We start from the raw sequence: 20307 nt of genomic DNA, 5'->3' as shown, positions 1-20307 counted from the left end.
AAGTAATGAGAATAAATGGACGCTCATTTGTTGGCTCTGCACGCGTAGATAATAAGGCCATAAGGGTTTGGGATCAACTCAAGGGATAATCAAAATGTGACCTGAAGTTTGGCATTTCACCAAACATTTTTTCAGGAAATTTCGCCTAAGGTACTGTCTTAATTGTATTTAATGTAGACAGTTGTTATGCCAGTGCTAAATGACAAGATTTACGTAATTTACGTAGGAAATTGGGTGCGGTGTGTGAAGAAACTTGTTAAAACGCGGTCACAATTCCTAAACACATCTTAACCAATAACCTCATTAAAATCACATAAATAAAACGCCTTATAAACCAAGATTTTATAAATGCATTTATTCTGGAAAAAAAACATTGTCATGGTTAGCAAACGAGCGAACCATTCACGCCGTCACACTGAACATACATGGGTTATGTGAACACCAATTTATTTAAATACATGGTTCAGCTCCCCTCCAGGGCTTATGGTACCTTATGCACGGAGCACGTTTATGACAACGACCCTGATAGGGGGTCCTATATATCCTTCATATGCTTCAGGAGGTTAAAGCAGAGCGGGATTAGTTTTTTTCTTAAACTGTCCACAGCCTGTACTGGCACTTGCAGTTCGATAATAGATATTGCCAAAGAGACACCTCCTTTCAATTATCACGAGAGCTGAAGCTTAACATTTTAGGCAGTTGCCCAGATGTCTTCAGTGGCGCCCAAAACGCCTCTCCCTAACTCCGTGAAGATAATGGATGACTAACAACAATTTAGTTATCAATTACTCTTGACCTAAAAATGAAAAATAAGAAAATAGAACCAGTGGCTTAAAACCGAGAGGGACTACATGTTGCAATGTCTATGGTGGTTTAAAAAGCTTGGCACATTTTCTTTGAAAAAAAAGGTAACATTTGCTGTCCAGCTGCGATGGCTTGTGACCATATGATACTCAGTTAAATCGTTACAACTTGACTTTAAATGCACCCCAAGTTAACTATTTCCATACTGGAAATGGCAGAACCTCAGAACAATAGTTGACAAAGTCATCTTCAAACCTCCAAAGATAACATTAACATTACTGCTCTGGTACAACACAAATAAACCATAGCAAATGTTGCATAAATATGAGCACAATATCAATTTGGATTGATCTACATCATATGAAAATGGTGTTATTTGATGGGAATTACAGTGATATATGACATGGCGCTGGTTTAACATACACACCAAATGAACTCATCATTACTGCAACTAGTTGATGCTCAAAATTCAAAATTTGGCAAAATGTTACTGCCAACAACAAAGTCATATCCAGATCCAATACAGTACTGTTTATCCAATTCACTTATTCCATATTGTTGAAATGGATTTTCTACATTAGGATTTTTTACATATAAATTCAAGTCAGAAGACCCTCCAATTTCGCTTGATGTCTGCCTAAAATAGGCAAAATACATTACACAGTCAACATAGTTTCTCAAAAGAGAATTTGCCAGCTTATTTTCTTCCACGGCATTGCATACTGAGGTCCTCATTCTCCTGTGGCCCTGGTCATAGAGATATTCAACAAAATGAGGAATGACAAAATGTCATGATCTTTAAAGTCAGCAATCATGCACAGTGAACATAAGTTTCTCACAGAGTTATCTACTCTGTGTGAAAGAAATTTGACTTGGAATTCGAAAATTTTGAATAGGAATATTTTCAAGAGAAAAGCCTCATAACGACCCCGCATCAGTCACACTTGGCAAAATAAGGTTATATTTTAAAACATCTGAGATGAAATTGGGCCTTTTAAAAAATCCAAAAATGCAAGTGACAAAGGTGCGCAGCTTAACATGGGGGCTCCCCCTCACCAAACTTTAAAAAATAAATGTCTTACAAGCATCCAAATTTCTGGATAAAATCATAAAGACCTTCAGCTCAGAAACATGCATGCTTCAACTATTTCTTCACAAATTCCTATCAATGTAACATCTCAAGGACACTGGTTTGGGTAACCCTTTCTGCAACCAATTTTTTTCAATGTGAGATCACCGAGTCAAAAATGACATCATACATGACCATGTGACCTCATCAGTGTTCTCAGCTGTTGCTTCAAATGCAACAGATCAATAAAATGTATGCACGAAAGTGTTAAAATAACCACTAATTTACAACCTAATATACAATCGTGGCAATCATTAAGCATTGCAGGTCAGTGGTCCAGCAACTTATCCATCAAAGATGTATGTACTGCACAAGTATGTCTATGGTCAATCCATTTGTGACCTGTACAACCGATATCATCAATTTTCCGTGACATCATAATCAGTTATTATTAACCTGTGACATTACATTCTTGACATTCAAAATCCGTGACATCATCAACAACAGTGACATCAACCTGTGACATCATAATCTATTTCATCATTATCGACAGTGACATCATAATCTGTGACATCATTATGAACAGTGACGCCATGATCTTTTGAACCAGTATGTCACAATAACTGACATCATATATAAGACAACATCATGATTAATGACCTTATAACACCATCAATACTCTGCTGCCAACAAAAACACTGCATAAAACACTGAAAATTCTAATTTTCCCCCCTCTAACGAATTGTGGTCATTTCAACATACACTGATGAAGCTATGCCACATTTTTTTCACATGATCTTTGCATCATGAAAATACGTCATTCTTATTCATCTACTACATGATTTTAGCTGGTTATTTCATGTTCTGATCCAGTTCAATCATTATACTGAACTAACAATACAACACAACTGCAAAGAAAACAACATCACCTCTTTTCCGCCCAACATTTTCACCAGCACCATTCATGAGCAAATGCGTGGTATAACATAACACTGAAATCTGTCTGAAAAACTTTTGTCATGATTTGGGTTTCCATTCTCTTCCCTCCCTTGCAGGAGTACAAATATTCTCACATTCATGTGGACACAAATGCACAGCGCCCAGGTAAAAACCATAACTTATCATTATTTAACTTTCCTCTCCATCCAACCAGATTGCTACAAAGATGAGGAGAACTTGCCATCGATTCACTGGTCTTTCTTTTCTGAAGAAAACCACCCAGCAACTTTCTTTAAAGGTACCTTTGCACATAAGTAACCTTACATGGAAAACAATAACTGCTGGGCACAATGCTGCGTATCTTAAATCCTTAACATAAACCATATCTGCAACCACCAGGTGTCACTCAAGTCGCAATGCCTCTCACCAGATGTCACTGTAGTCACATCCTGTCACCAGGTGTCACTTTAGTCACTAAGATTCCTGCTATCAACTATGACTAACGACCCCGGTTCTCTGTGACAATGCAGAAATACACATGTGACATTTGTTTATTACAAAACAAGACTATACTGATACTGATAGTAGTGGTATAATAATCTTGGAGTCATGGTCAGTGCCCGTGGTCAGTTCTTGTACAGTCATCTGTGTTGGTGAGTGGACGCACTGGCTAAGCTGCTGGTGTTTTTGCTCTGCACTGCTGCAAACCATTCCGCCACATTCACATCAGCCGTCTCATATTTCTTAATGAAAGGATGATCCTGTGAAAAAAATATAATAGAAAATTATCAATTTTACACAAATATATATAAATATAAAAGGGCATTTATTCGCAATTTATTCACCAGCAATGAACAAAAAGACTGGTGAAAAATGTTTCTGAGCAGATTCTGCCAGAAGCAAATTATTTTCCTGTCTTAAATAATCAAACAACTTATTATAATTTCTGAAATTTTTGGATATCTGACCATATAGCCTTTTTTTTAAAATTTTTTCTAAATCTGATGAATTTTTATAAAATAAAATTGACTATATATCATAATAAAATGTGACAGCATAAGACCATTTACTACAGAAATGAAAATATTTTATAATTCACCTACCAGTAACTTCCTATATTTTGGTCTCTTTCGATAATCCTTAGCAAGACTGTAAATAAAACAGTGTCCTTAAGCATTAAAAAATCATCAAAGGATGAAGATCAACTTTTAAATTCTGTCTCATTTTCAAGCATGTGATCTTATTTCATGATAATTTTGCTGAATACATATTGTCAGAAATGTCCATATCTATTCAAGATTTGAAAACAATATTAATCAAAGGACATTAATCAAAGTTACATGAAATTCACTAAAACCAAAAACTAATAGGCAATAAACTCACCATTCCTTCACAAAAGACTGGAACTCACTACTGAAGCCTGACCCTGAGGGTAGAAGAGGGGGGTCCTCCTCCAGGACTTTAGTTAATACTTCAAAATCAGTTCTACAGTTTGTGTATGGGAATTGACCTGTAGCTAGTTCCACCTGCAATTGAAATGACCAAGTATGGATACTTAGGAATGCAAACAGTAGTTGGGAACCAAGTTCAACTAGAAAAGCACTCCGAGAGCACAGACCTCTGCCAAGGCAGCAATTTTTGATTATTATTGATTATTGGATCACCACCAAAAACTAATCATCTCTTCCTTGGCTCATAAAAATCAGTCCATAACTTTTTGAGTTATGTTGATGACAGACAGACAGGCTAACAAAAAAAAAAAAAAAAAAAAAAAACAGGGGTGAAAACATAACCTCCCTGGCGGAGGTAATAATTACATCCCTCTTCCCCCACCCCTCCCAAGTAAAACAACCAAGTATGAATATCCATGATTGCAAACAGTAGAGCAGAGTTCAAAAATTACCGCTCCATTCTCTAAGCCCCTAGTGCATCAGATCTGCGATTATTTCAAAAATGCCATTTGGCCTTTAAAAGAAAGAAAATCTGCCAACTGGTGGAAAATTCCCATGCCTAACTGTTGATAAATCATTCCGTCTATAAAAACAAATAATTAAGCCTTAATTTGGTTTCAAATATTTATAGCAGACAAGACACCACAAGTTTGTGAGTTGCTGCAAATGATCAGTCTACCTATATTAAAAAAACTGGACATGTAATATAATCTTAAAGTTAGTACATCTCAAACTTAAAAGTATTGCCACTGCACATGGTCATGGCCAACCACAGCATAAAAAACAGGAAATTGAAAAACTTGTAAAACTAAAATACCCCTACCAAACCAATAAAATACTACTTAACTCTACGGTTTAGTAATATGATAGAAATTGCAGGTTAACGGAAACTGTTTAAGTACTAACGTATTAAAAATGACTGGTCACAGGCTGTGTAAAGATTTCAGTGCCTTTTAAATTGTCTTTCACTTTTGTCAGAGTCATTGACCGATTCACTTAAAAACTTTAGAGTTAATGTGATTATTTAGTACAATTTCTTTCTCAAATAATTGTGAACCCACTTACTAGTAGACCATCAACAACATAAAACCTGTCTTAACTTATATTATAACAAACACAAAGGTCATCATGTAAATTTTGATCTTCTTCATCTATCTAGGTCCTAACAATCACATAAACAGAAAAATTCCTTAAACACTACAAATTTTTACATTAAGCTTACGTATCCCAACAGAATACAAGATGCTTTAAACTCAATCAATAGCATGTTCAAATCCAGAAAGTTTTAACTTTTCAATTTAGCATCCAGATTCGAAGTCTGCTTAAAGGATTTGATTCAAGGTGGTAATAGGTTTTGTCACTTCACATAACCCGCAGGTCTTAATACTATTACAAAACAAGACTTGGACTTTTGAGCTCTTAAACTCTGTCAGATCATGTTGCCTGATATTATCAATTGATGACATTTCAAGGAGCAAATCTTTGTGGTAGCCCTGTGAGATGTATCGTAAAGCGAGCTTTTAACAGTTTCGTCTGGGTTTTTTTTTTGTTCTTCGATAATAAAATTAGAATTTTGTTTCTCACAAAAGACAACATGTTCAATAGGAGCGACTGGCTTTGAGCCAGAAGTATCTTCCCAGCTGTCCAAGTGTAAAAAGGTTTTAAAAAGTCGATGGTGATATTTTCCTTTTTTTTTCACTTACATTCTATCATAAACTGCTTTAATTTCAAAATATTAGAAGCTGAATCAGATGCTAGCAACTAAAATTGTTAAAGTTTGAAAACGTGACCTGCTTTTTTAAGGTAAAATCTCTGTCCAAAAATATGACTTCAAAATGACTTAGAAAAAAATATATTCACATGCCTCCAACTGCTGTTGAGTAAAATACAGTAAAGCTGGTGATTATACGAGTATATTTGAAACAAAAGGAGGCATGTCATTCAATTAAGCCGATTGCACTCAGCGAGAGTCCCAGGAGTGTTGGGTCGGTCCATATAAACCAATGATGTCTTTGTGGGAATGGGATTTAAGACTTACCAGAGTAATGCCTAGACTCCACACATCGGCCCTGATGTCATAGTCTGGCCGGGTGGGATCAGGGGGTTCAATTCTCTCTGGCTGGAATAGACAAAGTCATGCCTTATTAAGTATAGGCGGCATTAAAGGTGCAAGTGTGTGACATGCATGCACGTGCATGTATGTGTATGTGTGTGCATGCATCCATGTGAATGTGTGTGTATGTGCATGTGTTATCTCCACAAACTTGCGGGAATGCAACTTAATTTAATCAACTGGGATACATGTCACATTTTAACACTGTAACAATGGAAATATATATAAAACAAAAGAAAAATTTGGAGACAGACCCAGTGAGTAAATAGTACACTTTATTTACCTAAATGGTAAATAGTGCTACAAAATGGAGAACTACAGATAACATTTTCTTCAAAATTGTAATTCCAATATAGACATGCACCTTACGTTGATAAAAAAAAAACAAAAACAGCATAGATAGAGAGGCTTCTATCCTGCATTAAAATGATGATAAAAATAGAGCTAAGAAACATCTACGTAAACATAAAGATGCATGATACACATTCATGTTCCACAGCACAGATATCAAGCTGGGGCCCCTGTTATGGATAGGCTAGAATAACTCACTGCCATATAAGCTGCACATCCTGCACTCCTTGTCTTAGCCTTGGAATCCACCAGTCTCCCGCTGATGCCAAAATCACACAGTTTCACCACTCCATTTTCATCCAGCAAGATGTTGGAGGGCTTGATATCTGAAATGTAATACATTTATTTTATTCCCTCCTTGGCCGGTGTTTATTTACTTGTGATAGAAGCAGTGAAAAGGTATTAACAGCCTTAGCAGTATTAAAAGAAATGAATAATTTAATATGGTAGATAATTTTTTATCAGTATATAGTGACAGTAATATTTCTGTCTAAGTTTCTACAATCCAGGACTACTCAATCCTTTGGTAAAAAAAAAAAAAATCCATAAAAAATCTGTCTTCAGTTTCTTGCCCTGGTAGGGTAAACAAAAAAACTCCCAATCTAAAACTAGAGGATCAGAGAGGCGATACCGCCTCCGGATATTGTACCACCAGCTGGAGTAAGCGCATTCGTATGGACCCCCCCCCTCCAAAAAGGGACACCATCACCAGTCTTGTGCTTGACAAGCTCTATAAAATGCAATCAACAGGAGTTCTCAAAATATACAAAAAAATATAATTAAAAATGGTCAGTATATGACTTTCTATTCAACTTCAATAGTAACTATGGACCTATCTCTGCCAGTTTTGGAGATATAAGGGACTAAATGTTATAATTTTGCAGTTACCATAATGTGCCATAAATTTCCTACAGAAAAAATTAATTAAAATAAAGAAAAGGTCATTTTGGTCAAAATTCTTGAAATGGGAGGTGCTCTGAAGTTCCAGATGTTCTAATTTGATGAAATAATGTCATTTTTGACCACAAGTTGCCTGCTTTGCCAAGCCTTATGTTTTATTTTTCTGGAGTTCAAAATTAATTATCCATTACCGTACTGCACATTTTGCTTTCACCACCAATATGTGCTTTTTGATACAGCGTAAATTTGGAGATAAAAGGGAAGCAAAATTTGCAAAGTTCAGTTCATGGTGAAAAGTAGGTCAAAGGTCAATTTCAAGGTCACATTCAGATTGCCAGTATGACTTCCTATTCAATACAACAGTAACTATGGACCTATCTCTGCCAGTTTTGGAGATAAAAGGGAAGCAAAATTTGCAAAGTTCAGTTCATGGTGAAAAGTAGGTCAAAGGTCAATTACAAGGTCACAGTAAGATTGCCAGTATATGACTTCCTATTCAACCTCAATAGTAACTATGGACCTATCTCTGCCAGTTTTGGAGATAAAAGGGAAGCAAAATTTGCAAAGTTCATGTGATGAAAAGTAGGTCAAAGGTCAATTTCAAGGTCACAGAAAGATTGCCAGTATATGACTTCCCATTCAAGTTCAATAGTAATTATGGACCTATCTCTGCCAGTTTTGGAGATAAAAGGGAAGCAAAATTTGCAAAGTTCAGTTCATGGTGAAAAGTAGGCCAAAGGTCAATTTCAAGGTCACATTTAGATTGTCAGTATATGACTTCATATTCAAGTTCAATAGTAACTATGGACCTATCTCTGCCAGTTTTGGAGATAAAAGGGAAGCAAAATTTGCAAAGTTCAGTTCATGGTGAAAAGTAGGTCAAAGGTCAATTTCAAGGTCACAGTAAGATTGCCAGTATATGACTTCCTATTCAACTTCAATAGTAACTATGGACCTATCTCTGCCAGTTTTGGAGATATAAGGGACTAAATGTTATAATTTTGGAGTTACCATAATGTGCCATAAATTTCCTACAGAAAAAATTAATCAAAATAAAGAAAAGGTCATTTTGGTCAAAATTCTTGAAATGGGGGGTCTCTGAGGTTCCAGATGTTCTAATTTGATGAAACAATGTCATTTTTGACCACAAGTTGCCTGCTTTGCCAAGCCTTATGTTTTGTTTTTCTGGAGTTCAAAATTAATTATCCATTACCGTACTGCACATTTTGCTTTCACCACCAATATGTACTTTTTGATACAGCGTAAATTTGGAGATAAAAAGGAAGCAAAATTTACAAAGTTCAGTTCATGGTGAAAAGTAGGTCAAAGGTCAATTTTAAGGTCACATTTAGATTGCCAGTATATGACTTCCTATTCAACTTCAATAGTAACTATGGACCTATCTCTGCCAGTTTTGGAGATAAAAGGGAAGCAAAATTTGCAAAGTTCAATTCATGGTGAAAAGTAGGTTAAAGGTCAATTTGAAGGTCACAGTAAGATTGCCGGTATATGACTTCCTATTCAATACAATAGTAACTATGGACCTATCTCTGCCAGTTTTGGAGATAAAAGGGAAGCAAAATTTGCAAAGTTCAATTTATGGTGAAAAGTAGGTCAAAGGTCAATTTCAAGGTCACATTTAGATTGCCAGTATATGACTTCCTATTCAACTTCAATAGTAACTATGGACCTATCTCTGCCAGTTTTGGAGATAAAAGGGAAGCAAAATTTGCAAAGTTCAATTCATGGTGAAAAGTAGGTCAAAGGTCAATTTGAAGGTCACAGTAAGATTGCCAGTATATGACTTCCTATTCAACTTCAATAGAAACTATGGACCTATCTCTGCCAGTTTTGGAGATAAAAGGGAAGCAAAATTTGCAAAGTTCAGTTCATGATGAAAAGTAGGTCAAAGGTCAATTTCAAGGTCACAGTAAGATTGCCAGTATATGACGACCTATTCAAGTTCAATAGTAATTATGGACCTATCTCTGCCAGTTTTGGAGATAAAAGGGAAGCAAAATTTGCAAAGTTCAGTTCAAGGTGAAAAGTAGGTCAAAGGTCAATTTCAAGGTCACATTTAGATTGTCAGTATATGACTTCATATTCAAGTTCAATAGAAACTATGGACCTATCTCTGCCAGTTTTGGAGATAAAAGGGAAGCAAAATTTGCAAAGTTCAATTCATGGTGAAAAGTAGGTCAAAGGTCAATTTCAAGGTCACATTTAGATTGCCAGTATATGACTTCCTATTCAACTTCAATAGTAACTATGGACCTATCTCTGCCAGTTTTGGAGATAAAAGGGAAGCAAAATTTGCAAAGTTCAGTTCATGGTGAAAAGTAGGTCAAAGGTCAATTTCAAGGTCACAGTAAGATTGCCAGTATATGACTTCCTATTCAACTTCAATAGTAACTATGGACCTATCTCTGCCAGTTTTGGAGATATAAGGGACTAAATGTTATAATTTTGGAATTACCTTAATGTGCCATAAATTTCCTACAGCAAAAATTAATTAAAATAAAGAAAATGTCATTTTGGTCAAAATTCTTGAAATGGGAGGTGCTCTGAAGTTCCAGAAGTTCAAATTTGATGAAATAATGTCATTTTTGACCACAAGTTGTCTGCTTTGCCAAGCCTTATGTTTTATTTTTCTGGAGTTCAAAATTTATTATCCATTACCGTACTGCACATTTTGCTTTCACCACCAATATGTACTTTCTGATACAGCATAACTTGAAAACCGTACGGAATACAAAAAAACGGAGACCACCTCCAGTGTTGGGCTTTACATGCTCTACAAAATGCAAAAAAGAATGGGTCTCTAGCATTAACGGTTCCCGAATTAGAGACAGTTTTCAGTTTCGCCATCTTATGGCCGCTACTCCGGTGAAAATGCACTGATTGACCCCAAATTCACGGAGATGAAGGATGACCTGAAGGGTAACACTTTCCAATAATATTATTGGTTAAGTCTGTGTGGTGTCTGAATAACAGGGCAAAAAAATTTTTTTTCGTAAAAAATTTAATTTTTTTGAAAATTTTGGCCCGTTTGACCTTGAAGTAAAGGTCAAAGGTCAAATCCAAGGGCATATTTGAAATCTACACATATGACTTTTGGAAAGCCGTCTGTAGAAATTTTTCCCATAACCCCTTCCGTAGGGTAGATAATTAGCATTTAATTTTGCCATTTTTGGACAAGGGTGCATTTCAATGAGTGCCACACCCAGACCCCAATACCGACAAAGCCCAAATTTTACGTGGAACGAGTTGAGATTATAGGTGACCTAAATCCAAGAGATGGGTACGGGGGACCTTACCGCCTAGGAGGAGAAGCGGTAACGGTAGCCGTCCGGCGGAGCCGGCGGAGCCGGCGGAGCCAACGGAGCCGGCGGAGCCGGCGGAGCCGGCGGAACGATCCGGACGGAACCGAAACCATGTGTACCGCCAGCGCTAACGCTGGTGGTACAATGATTCAGGTCACACCAGGGCTTATCCATGTTACACATCTTAAATTTCCATTAAGTAAGACCTATGTTTAATTAGCCAATATCAACACCTTACATTTTGCGTACCATTTTCAATCAACCTGTAAAAAATCATTCAGACAGAAGGCAGAACTATTTTAGGACGATCTTTCAAGTGAGAAGATATGGGTGACTGCAGGTTGGTCTCTCTCTGGTCACAGTTCATTGTTAGTATACAAACTATCAGTGTGCAGAAGGGCTGAGAGACGCCCGCGGTAATTTTACCACATGCTTGTCCCTACCAGGGCAGTACAGCTGAACTGAATCGAGATTAGTTTTAGAAATGGGAAAAACCAATGGGGCAATTCAGGCCACTGTAACGAAATCTGTCTTTCAAGTAGAATCTTCAAAGCACATAACTTGAGCCATCGAACCTTTTACCTCAAAGTTTCCCCTGTTTACTTAATCCATTTTACTGATTGAAATTGACATGTCCTGCCCAGGAAACCATTGTACCAGCTGCGGTCTGATCAGACTGGGCAACTTTGAACCAAAGACTGGATCCTGTTAAGGAACCCATTGTACCTAATGAAGTCTGCTCAGACTGGACAACTTTCAACAGAATATTGGATCCTGTTCAGGAAACCATTGTTCATCCATAATCTGCTTAGACTTGGGCCTACCCAACTACCAGACTTGAATGATCTGGAATTCACCGGTAGATCGGACCACACTACCGGTTTTAAAGGTCTGTGTGTCAGTACGCATTTCACAGTATCATACCCCGGAACAAATTTTGAGATGAGATGCACTACTTTCCGACCCTGCTGAGAATCATCACTATCACATCGCGTACTAGGCAAGAGCAGTGTTGCAACCAATACTTTGAAGCGCGCACTGATGCCCACCTTGAAAACGGGTGGTGTGGTCCGATATACCAATGAATGCAGGATCATTCGGTGCAGAGTCTGGTAGTTGGGTAGGCCTGAGACTAAGCAACCTCAGAATGAAAACTCATTCTATAATCATTCAACTAGATTAAAAGAAGGCATTATTAACAAGGCATAATAATTACTGCTTGTGATGCTTCAATGCAGAGCACATCTCAATGGTAAATTTTGAATATTTCTAAGGAGTCATGTACCAATCTCAATTTTACGCTAAACAGTTTTCCCTTACAGGTGCTCACAGTTCATACAGGTTGAGCCTAATATATTAACCAATAAACATCTCATAAACCATTTTAAGGCACTAGAAAAAATAAAATAAAAGTTTCCATTCAACAGTTATGTTTAGTGTATTTTTCATTGCATTCTATCATGGTAACATGAAGTTCTTCTACATAACCCTATCAGTCCAATTAAACTCACAGCTCTGATTTTCCTTTAAAGTTATCTAATTAAGGGTGTTGCATCCTGCTTTTGCCAAAAAATTGTTAAAGAATTGCTTTTTTATTCATACCATCTGTATTTATTTATTTATATAAAAAATACAATTTGTTAAACAATTGATTTTTAATTCATACCATCTGTATTCATTTATTTATCTAAAATATACAGTAAAAAAATTCTTTCTGATTTCATGAATATAGATTTTTTAAATATAGAATAAGCTTGCCTACACCTAATAAAATGTTATGAGACACATTTAATGCTATCATGAAGATAAGAAATAGGATCATGATGAGCTGAGTTGTCAGTCTGATCTGGATGTCTCTTGAAGCACTGTTGAACCATAAAACTTATTTTGGGAAGGATAATATAATTAATATTCATTTCACTTTCAAGTACACAGCTTCTGAATTAGTAGTTTAAAGAAAATCATGAAATGTTCAGTGATTGTTAAGCATCACTGGACAAGCAATGTCTCAGTTCATTTGTTGGACCCCCTGTTCGTACTCAGGTAGGCAGGACACCACCAAAGAAATTTTACTCTTCAATTTTTACACCTAACTTGAACTTTTTCTATTTTATCTACAGCTGATTAAATTTAAATCACATCTTTCAGTATTTTGAGTGATTGTTTCACAGTGTTTTACCACTGTTGAACCATGCCTCCATGGTTCGATGATGAGAGAAACCTTGAAGCCAAAAATGACATTTTCAAAAATGCTGGGAGATTACGTAACAAAAGTCAGAAAAAAAATCAATGAACACAGAAGTCAGAAAAAATCTATCAACAACGTGTAATCATGTTTACTTGCCAAAGTATGTACCCCTTTGACTTTGACAGCTTTCCATAAGTGTGCCTTTGACAAAGTTTCACACAGTCTGCTTCCAAGAAGTGACTTGCTAGTTTATTACTTTTTGATTATTCGCCAGCCTGCAAGTCTATCTAATAATGTATATTCAAGAACTTGTAGAGGGTCAAACCCATCAGGAACTTCTAAAAAATACAGGTTTATTTTTCTGATGTTGATCACATGCCCCACTGATGGATACAGAGAATGATGATGAAAGAGAAAAACTCTACTCTTCAATCCAATACCCACCACTGACACTTTATTTGAAATCCAGCTAATTAAAAAATTATCTTTTCCAAATTAAAAAGGAGAAAATCTTGAAAATGAAAAGAATTCTCCTTCCTGATATCTGCATGCTTAAGTAAAGTGAAAGGACGGTGCATGTCTGAATGATTTTGCACAAAAAGTTTAAGGCCCTTTCTTTTTAAAAAAGAATTGCCTAGCTCAACATTTTAAAATGGACATCTAAATACTAGTAAGGCTTCATTTACATAAAGAATCATTCAAGTCCAATTTATACCTGGTCCAGGACTTTTCAATAGAAATTAGCTCAAATGGCTTGTCAAAACAGCTGATTACAACACTCTAGACCTATTTCCATTCTAGAATTGTGCTTGTCTAAACGATGTTATAGAGACCGGAATTTCTCTTAGTCCCCCCAATCATGCCCAGATTCCACTATCATGTTTATCCTACATTTAAACAATGAACAGAAATGCTGACTTCTTTGATTCAGGCTGTCTGGAGATCTTTCCTAAATCTGGCATGATCTAAAGGCTGTTTAAGATTAAACAAAACATTTAGAGACCATTTATGAAACTGGTCCTCGATGTGGAAGGCCTACTGGTGTAATGTGTAACATGTGTGAGGGACCATCTTTGCCATGATGACATACTTTCAATCTTCCCAAAACTAAATGCAGACTTCTGTCACAACTCCTCAAACTGAACAATGCTTAACCATGATATAACATCACATCACAGGAAAACAAATGAAAAAAAACACAAGAGCAACAGGGCAAACGCCCTGCTCTATTTCATGGTGAAGTGCAATAAATAAAACCTGAATTAAATGGAATAATTTTGCAAAAAGTTTGCTAATACATTTAAAACAAAGTCTTAGATTTTCCTCAACACACAAAATCCAACCTTTAAATGGATATATCACAAAGCTAGCAATCTTCAATTGAAAGTTCTTTAGTTTGATGAAAAGTTTTCAATGATGACATCTAAATTATGACGCAAGAGACTGTCTTGAAAATCATCCCCACCTATCCTATCTTTCATCACTTAATCTCTGTAACATCCTGCCTATGACAATCCAGGGCATGCTTTCAAAGATCAAACTTCAAAGAACTATAACATCCATCCACATATTACACATATCCTCTCCTGATCTTATATTCTAAGACTTTTTTCAGTATTTGTGTAAAATATAGAAAAATACCACAAACTTTTATCAGTTTATCTGATTTTTTTCTGATAGTACAAGATGCCAATGCAACAGAGGTTCTACATTTTAAGTGCCTTGCTTCAGGTGAGACACACAAAAGATACCTTTTATTATGAAAACCTTTCAACAGATACTCACAGCCTTGAGCTGATAAAGAAACATGCATCTCAAACCATCGTTGCAAAATAAATTTAATAACTTAGGGGTAAGGTAATGTTCTTTCTAACAGAAGCGTTTGAATAAAATTTGGTTCCAGATAAAATATAACTGTTATACTGAGCCCACATAAATGTGGATAGCAAAAATAACAACGATGATTTACCTCTATGAATGACTCCATGTTCTTCCTTGAGATAATGCAATGCTTTCACAATCTGAAACCAAAGAAAAATAGTTGTATCACGATTTCAAGTCATAAAAGCCCATCGAAGTAACCAGAATTAAAACTGTTTTGATTAAAAATGTGCAATCATTACAGAAAAGACAACACTTAGTGCTTCAATCTCTTGTCTAAATCTTTTTTTGGTAAAGAGAGCAACTAAGACCACTTATCCAGTTAACAGCAATAACTTTTAGCATTTTTAAATGTGATATGATTCGGCACAATTGACTCATATGCATGTTGTTGTAGAGGCAGTTGATAATGCCACCTCTGATTATTATAAATTACAAATGGTTAATTCAGTAATATTTTTAATATAATAATTGCACAGGATAAATACTCACTGCTACTGCCATTTTTCCTATAATCTTCTCAGGTATAGGTGCTTGTAGCACTTTCAATAATTTGTCTAAACATGTCGACATTAATTCCATGCAGATCCATACTTCACTCTGAAAAAATAATTATAAGATATTGGGAGATTTTCTTTGTGACACCAGTTTTATACAGTTCAACCTGCACAATTATTATATAAGCTGCATTAAAATTCATGTTTAATGTGACTCATCTTGGTACAATATGAATACTTGATTCACCCAAAATTATTGACCCTTTTTGTTTTAAGTTTACAGGCTTTTCAATTAAACTAATTTAACATATCTGTTATATGAGTAAGTAAATTATAAGGAATTCACAGTTAATGTTCCTTTCTTACACTTACTCAGTAGGTTAGTTTTTATAACATCCTGAAGAAATACTTACTTCTGTAATAAAATACCCAACACATTGCACTATATAGGAACAATCATGGCTTTTTATGACTACATCCAGGTCCATGATAATTCTTTTATTTTCTTCTTTATTACCAGATCTTCTCATTTGCTGAAAAGAAAAACATTTTTTATGAACTCAACATATTCTGATGCTTATACATAATGACATGGTAATAATTTACGCATTCAATTTTGTATTTGCCCTTATCTTAAAGTATTAAGATTGATGCTCATTACTCAATTTTGTGAGCTCTTTCAGAGAGCTTGAATTCTGCCATTATGTGCTTACCCATAGCAATTATCTGATCAGTAGATGTTCTGATGAAGACTGATAAAGTCAGTCAAATATTTGACAAAGAAAATGTACTGAGTAATTGTCTGTGATACAATAAAATAACAAAATACAACTGTTCATCTGGACTGTCAAGTTTCTTAATGACCAGTAATATTTGTAAACATTCTGCAGCAAAAACACTTCAGCCAAAAAGGCTCTTTATGCCACATGGTTTAGGAGTCTCTTTGGGCAAAGCAGAAACAGCGACCAATACAGTAACTGAACACGCTTACACAATTTTACTGACCCTGCTTCTCCAATTTTACTATCATTTACTGCCCGACCAAGGCTTTCCCCAAAGAGCCATGCAGCCATCTATTGGCAAAGCCATTAGCCTCAAAAGATGGCCTATACTTTCAAAGACAGCTGGAGGGCTTACAAAATGTTTGGGTTGGTTGGTTGGACTCCCTGTAAATCTATGACCAAATTACAGATTCACATTTTGGGGACCATTCCCAGGACCTATTGTACTAACTGTGGATCAATCTATCTCTGAGGAGATTCTAGCTATATTGCAATCAACTTAAGCAGCTTTGATGTCTGTCAGGCCTACTGAAGCTGATAGGGGGTAACCAATTATCATTTAGCAGCTTCAGTAGGCATCCCAGACATCTAAGCCGCTTAAGATGAAAGCAATTTAGTGAGAAACCCCTCGAAGATGGATCGATCCTATTAGATCAATCTAGGTATGGGAACCTAGTCTTACACTCCCTGTAAATGGACGGCCAAATTACAGATTCACATTTTGGACTCTTTTTACCCCACATCCTGGGAAGACCCCTGTGTGGGACCAACGTTAAACAGGGTTTCACAATCTCCATGTTTGCTGATATGATACCTTACCTTGACAGCAAGTAAATGTCCTGTGCCCTTGTGCTTCATTTTAACAACATGGCCACATGTCCCTTGACCCAGTTCAATCATGGGTTCAAGGTCAACTATTTTACTTTTAATTTTCTGAAACAGATAATTTTTTAAAAATGCAGAGTTGTGGATAGAAAGTTTTAAAATACACTGAATTCATATGAAGCTCAAAATCAGCATAATATATTGTACAAATGTAGTGTGGAAAATGGAATGACTGTCAAAAGTATTGAATACAACTGCTCAGTTAAATTTTAGTCTTATTGGATATTTGAACTACAAATGAATGTTATCTTGAGTTGTTGGATTATGTAAACAAGATTATAATTGAATTGTCAGCTGTCATAACTTAATATATTGCCCACATATATTGATTTCATTTTTGACACAAAACTAAAACTTTCAACCCAATTTCAGTAATTTTAGGAAAAAAAAAACAGCACACAATTCATCAGAATACTCCTAGTACTTACTTGACCATTAAAGTGTAAAATCCCTGCCTGTTTCATAATCTCATGATATTTCTGTTCTATGTCAACACTGAAAAGACAATTAGAATCAGAATTATAAATTATACATGTGTACTTGTAATAGTCATTGACAATAAATTACAGCTCCTTATGAATAATGGAGAAAGGCCAATGTAATCATGTTTACTGATCCTTAAAATTCTATGTGCATTTTGCATGCAGTGCCCCCGTTTTGAGACCTTTAAGGTGACACAGTATGGTGAAATGTTGTCACTATTATCACTAAATTATCACAAAATGTAAACTTATAAGTTAAAATTCGAATTCCCAAATGCTGTTTTCTTAGGGTAGCTGAAAATCATGCCTTTTGACTCATAAGCATGGAAAGATTTAAGTCAGCAGAAAGGATTTTCTCATGACAAAAGGAAATGCATCTAGACTTCAAAGAAATCACATTGCTTTGAAAAATAAAATTATTCACTTTTCTTAGGTATGATACAGTACAGTAACTGATATTCAAATATTGAGAATTGGATGTCATGAGCCTGCCTAATGACTGTATCTTTTATGCACAGCTAGACATAGGTAAAAATCTACATATCTAACCCTAGACTTAACCAACACATAATTACAACAAAACAGCGTGCAATGAACAGAAGTATTACTGGCACATCACATCACCATGCAATCTCTCATCTATTCTCTCATCTGCAAGACATTTTTTAAAATAATGTCAATGGGTTTTTAAATCAACACAAGAACACATCCATTGCCTATAAAACCAGATAATTCCTACCATCAAAATAATGATCACATCTGATAGACACAGTTTGTCTCACCTGTCTAAAGGTTTTGTAGTCTGTGGGGAGGTGGCCCATTCAAACCTCTGCCTTGTCCTTGTGTGAGGAGGAGCTGAGCCTGGCCGGGATATAGTGGGACCAAAACCAGCTGTGTGGAAATTGATTATAATGAGCACAATGAAGATCCAGATCCAATTATCAATTGCTAGTATTTTTTTACTTAAATATATTTCATTTAAATCATATCAAGTGGGATTGACAGGTAAAAAATGAGTTCTTTCATACAGAATCAGCATCATTATAATTACTTGATAAGTATGTTAACTTTTTTTTTACAACATTACTTGGAGAGCTATATAATGCTGAATATACTAAAGATTATGGTGCTCAGGTGATAGATCAAAACCATATTATTAAAACCAGTAATTATAATCATAAGTACGATTTGCAACAGAATTTCCTCGTCTTGGATATAGTTCATACAATATAGTTTTCCAACAAATTGTCATTACTTGGGAGAAAAGGTCCTGCACAAAAATTATCTGCCAAAGCTTTACATATCATTTGTTTCAACTTTTCTCCTTACCAGTGCAAATATGACCACTAAATCTTTTTCATTGAAAAGGTAATAATTGAAAACAGGTGTGTGAAGGCTTACACATCAAACAAAGCCCCTTTTGTTTAGATAAACCACTTCCAACTGCCATCATTTTATCAATTATTAGCAGAGTTAAAAAGTCCATTTCTCATTTGTGTAGAAAGTATGGCTCACTGAGATGATAATAAATGGTGTTCGCATATTTTTTAAGTCTCAAGTACTTCAAACCTTTTTCGTAACAGAGTATAATATTAAGTTAATAAAACTGGTCAGTCCTTTAAGATTTGAATACTTTCTCATAAATAGTCCAACCAGTTAAAGGTTTGAAAACTAATTTTGCAGTTGCAAGTCTACTAGGCTGCTGCACAATAAAAAAATGATGGTCAAAATGAAGTGAGTCAGGTGGATAAGACTTGAAGAAATCAAATGTATAAGAATAATGCATGCATACATACATTCTAAAGTCATCCAGTTGACTTGACCACTTTTCTGGCACATGTATATAGAAAAGGACACGCGGATGCTCAAACATTAATCTGATAACATTTAATTATTCTTTATGCTGCACAAAACCATTGTACATAAATAGTTCACAGATTGATACCACTACTCAAAAGTCCAGCACAGTTACCTAGCCCTTCAGGCTAAATGACTGAAGACTGAAGAAGACTTGTATCAAAGACCTCGAGAGATGAAGAAGAATGTCACAAATTTGTACCCTGAATCTGGCTCTGACAGCTTGGGTTGGTAAGTTTCCACATTAATGATAATAAAAAAAGGATTAATGGCATGTTTGACTCCAAGATAACACGGGGAAGTATTGTAAAGAATGCAAATGCAATATTTGCGCAATATTTCCTCGGGCCAAAATAAGGGGATTCCCTAGAGAATTTATTTTTGTCTCTGTAAAAAAACCGAGCCAGAAGAATTTTTTTATTTTGTTATCATTTTTGTCTAACTCTTAACAAAAACACCTACTTGGTCTCTGTCTCCTTGGGCTCTCTATGTGAAGTCCGAAGTTTCTAGGTGTGCGATCGCGTCTGTGGGACTCATTTTCAGCTTGCAGTCGCCTTTCTAAGTCATTCAATTTGTTTTGAAAGGCACTCGTCGCCATTTTGACTGAATCATGTGATTTTAGCACTTTATTCTTAGCCATGATAAGCGATGAAGATATACTTAAATATGCATTAAATTGCAGTTAAATATATTCATTGGAGTAATTTTCTGTAAAGATTCCGAGAAACTGCTCATTTTTGATTCAGAAATTGAAATCGAATTTACATAATAACTATATAACAAAA

The 20307-nt window shown here is 35.6% G+C and overlaps 1 protein-coding gene across 1 annotated transcript; it reads right to left on the bottom strand.

Moving 5' to 3' along the window:
* Positions 1 to 340: 340 nt before the first annotated feature.
* LOC106179864 (dual specificity mitogen-activated protein kinase kinase 7) lies at positions 341 to 20162 on the bottom strand. Its single transcript, XM_013563661.2, has 12 exons — positions 19985 to 20162; positions 18448 to 18556; positions 17612 to 17678; positions 17118 to 17231; positions 15930 to 16049; positions 15512 to 15619; positions 15108 to 15159; positions 6926 to 7053; positions 6302 to 6382; positions 4196 to 4338; positions 3916 to 3961; positions 341 to 3573 (listed from the first exon to the last, which is right to left on the bottom strand). Exons 1-12 carry the CDS (start codon positions 20160 to 20162, stop codon positions 3454 to 3456), a joined length of 1266 nt encoding a protein of 421 aa, XP_013419115.2. The 3' UTR covers positions 341 to 3453.
* Positions 20163 to 20307: the final 145 nt, after the last annotated feature.

This window comes from Lingula anatina, chromosome 3, assembly GCF_051362555.1.
Source record: "Lingula anatina isolate TDL-2025a chromosome 3, LinAna3.0, whole genome shotgun sequence".
Classification (NCBI taxonomy): Eukaryota; Metazoa; Brachiopoda; class Lingulata; order Lingulida; family Lingulidae; genus Lingula; species Lingula anatina.
Note: the sequence above shows the minus strand (reverse complement) of the source record. Positions and strands in the feature narration are given on the sequence as shown.

What these genes read in the sequence shown, in the direction of transcription:
- LOC106179864 (XM_013563661.2), bottom strand. Translation starts at nt 20,162, where the DNA reads ATGGCTAAGAATAAAGTGCTAAAATCACATGATTCAGTCAAAATGGCG. An exon ending in GATGTGCAGCTTATATGGCA is followed by an intron (nt 6,383 to 6,925) that starts GTGAGTTATTCT and finishes TGTCTATTCCAG; the next exon opens with CCAGAGAGAATTGAACCCCC. An exon ending in CAAAATATAGGAAGTTACTG is followed by an intron (nt 3,574 to 3,915) that starts GTAGGTGAATTA and finishes TTTTTTTCACAG; the next exon opens with GATCATCCTTTCATTAAGAA.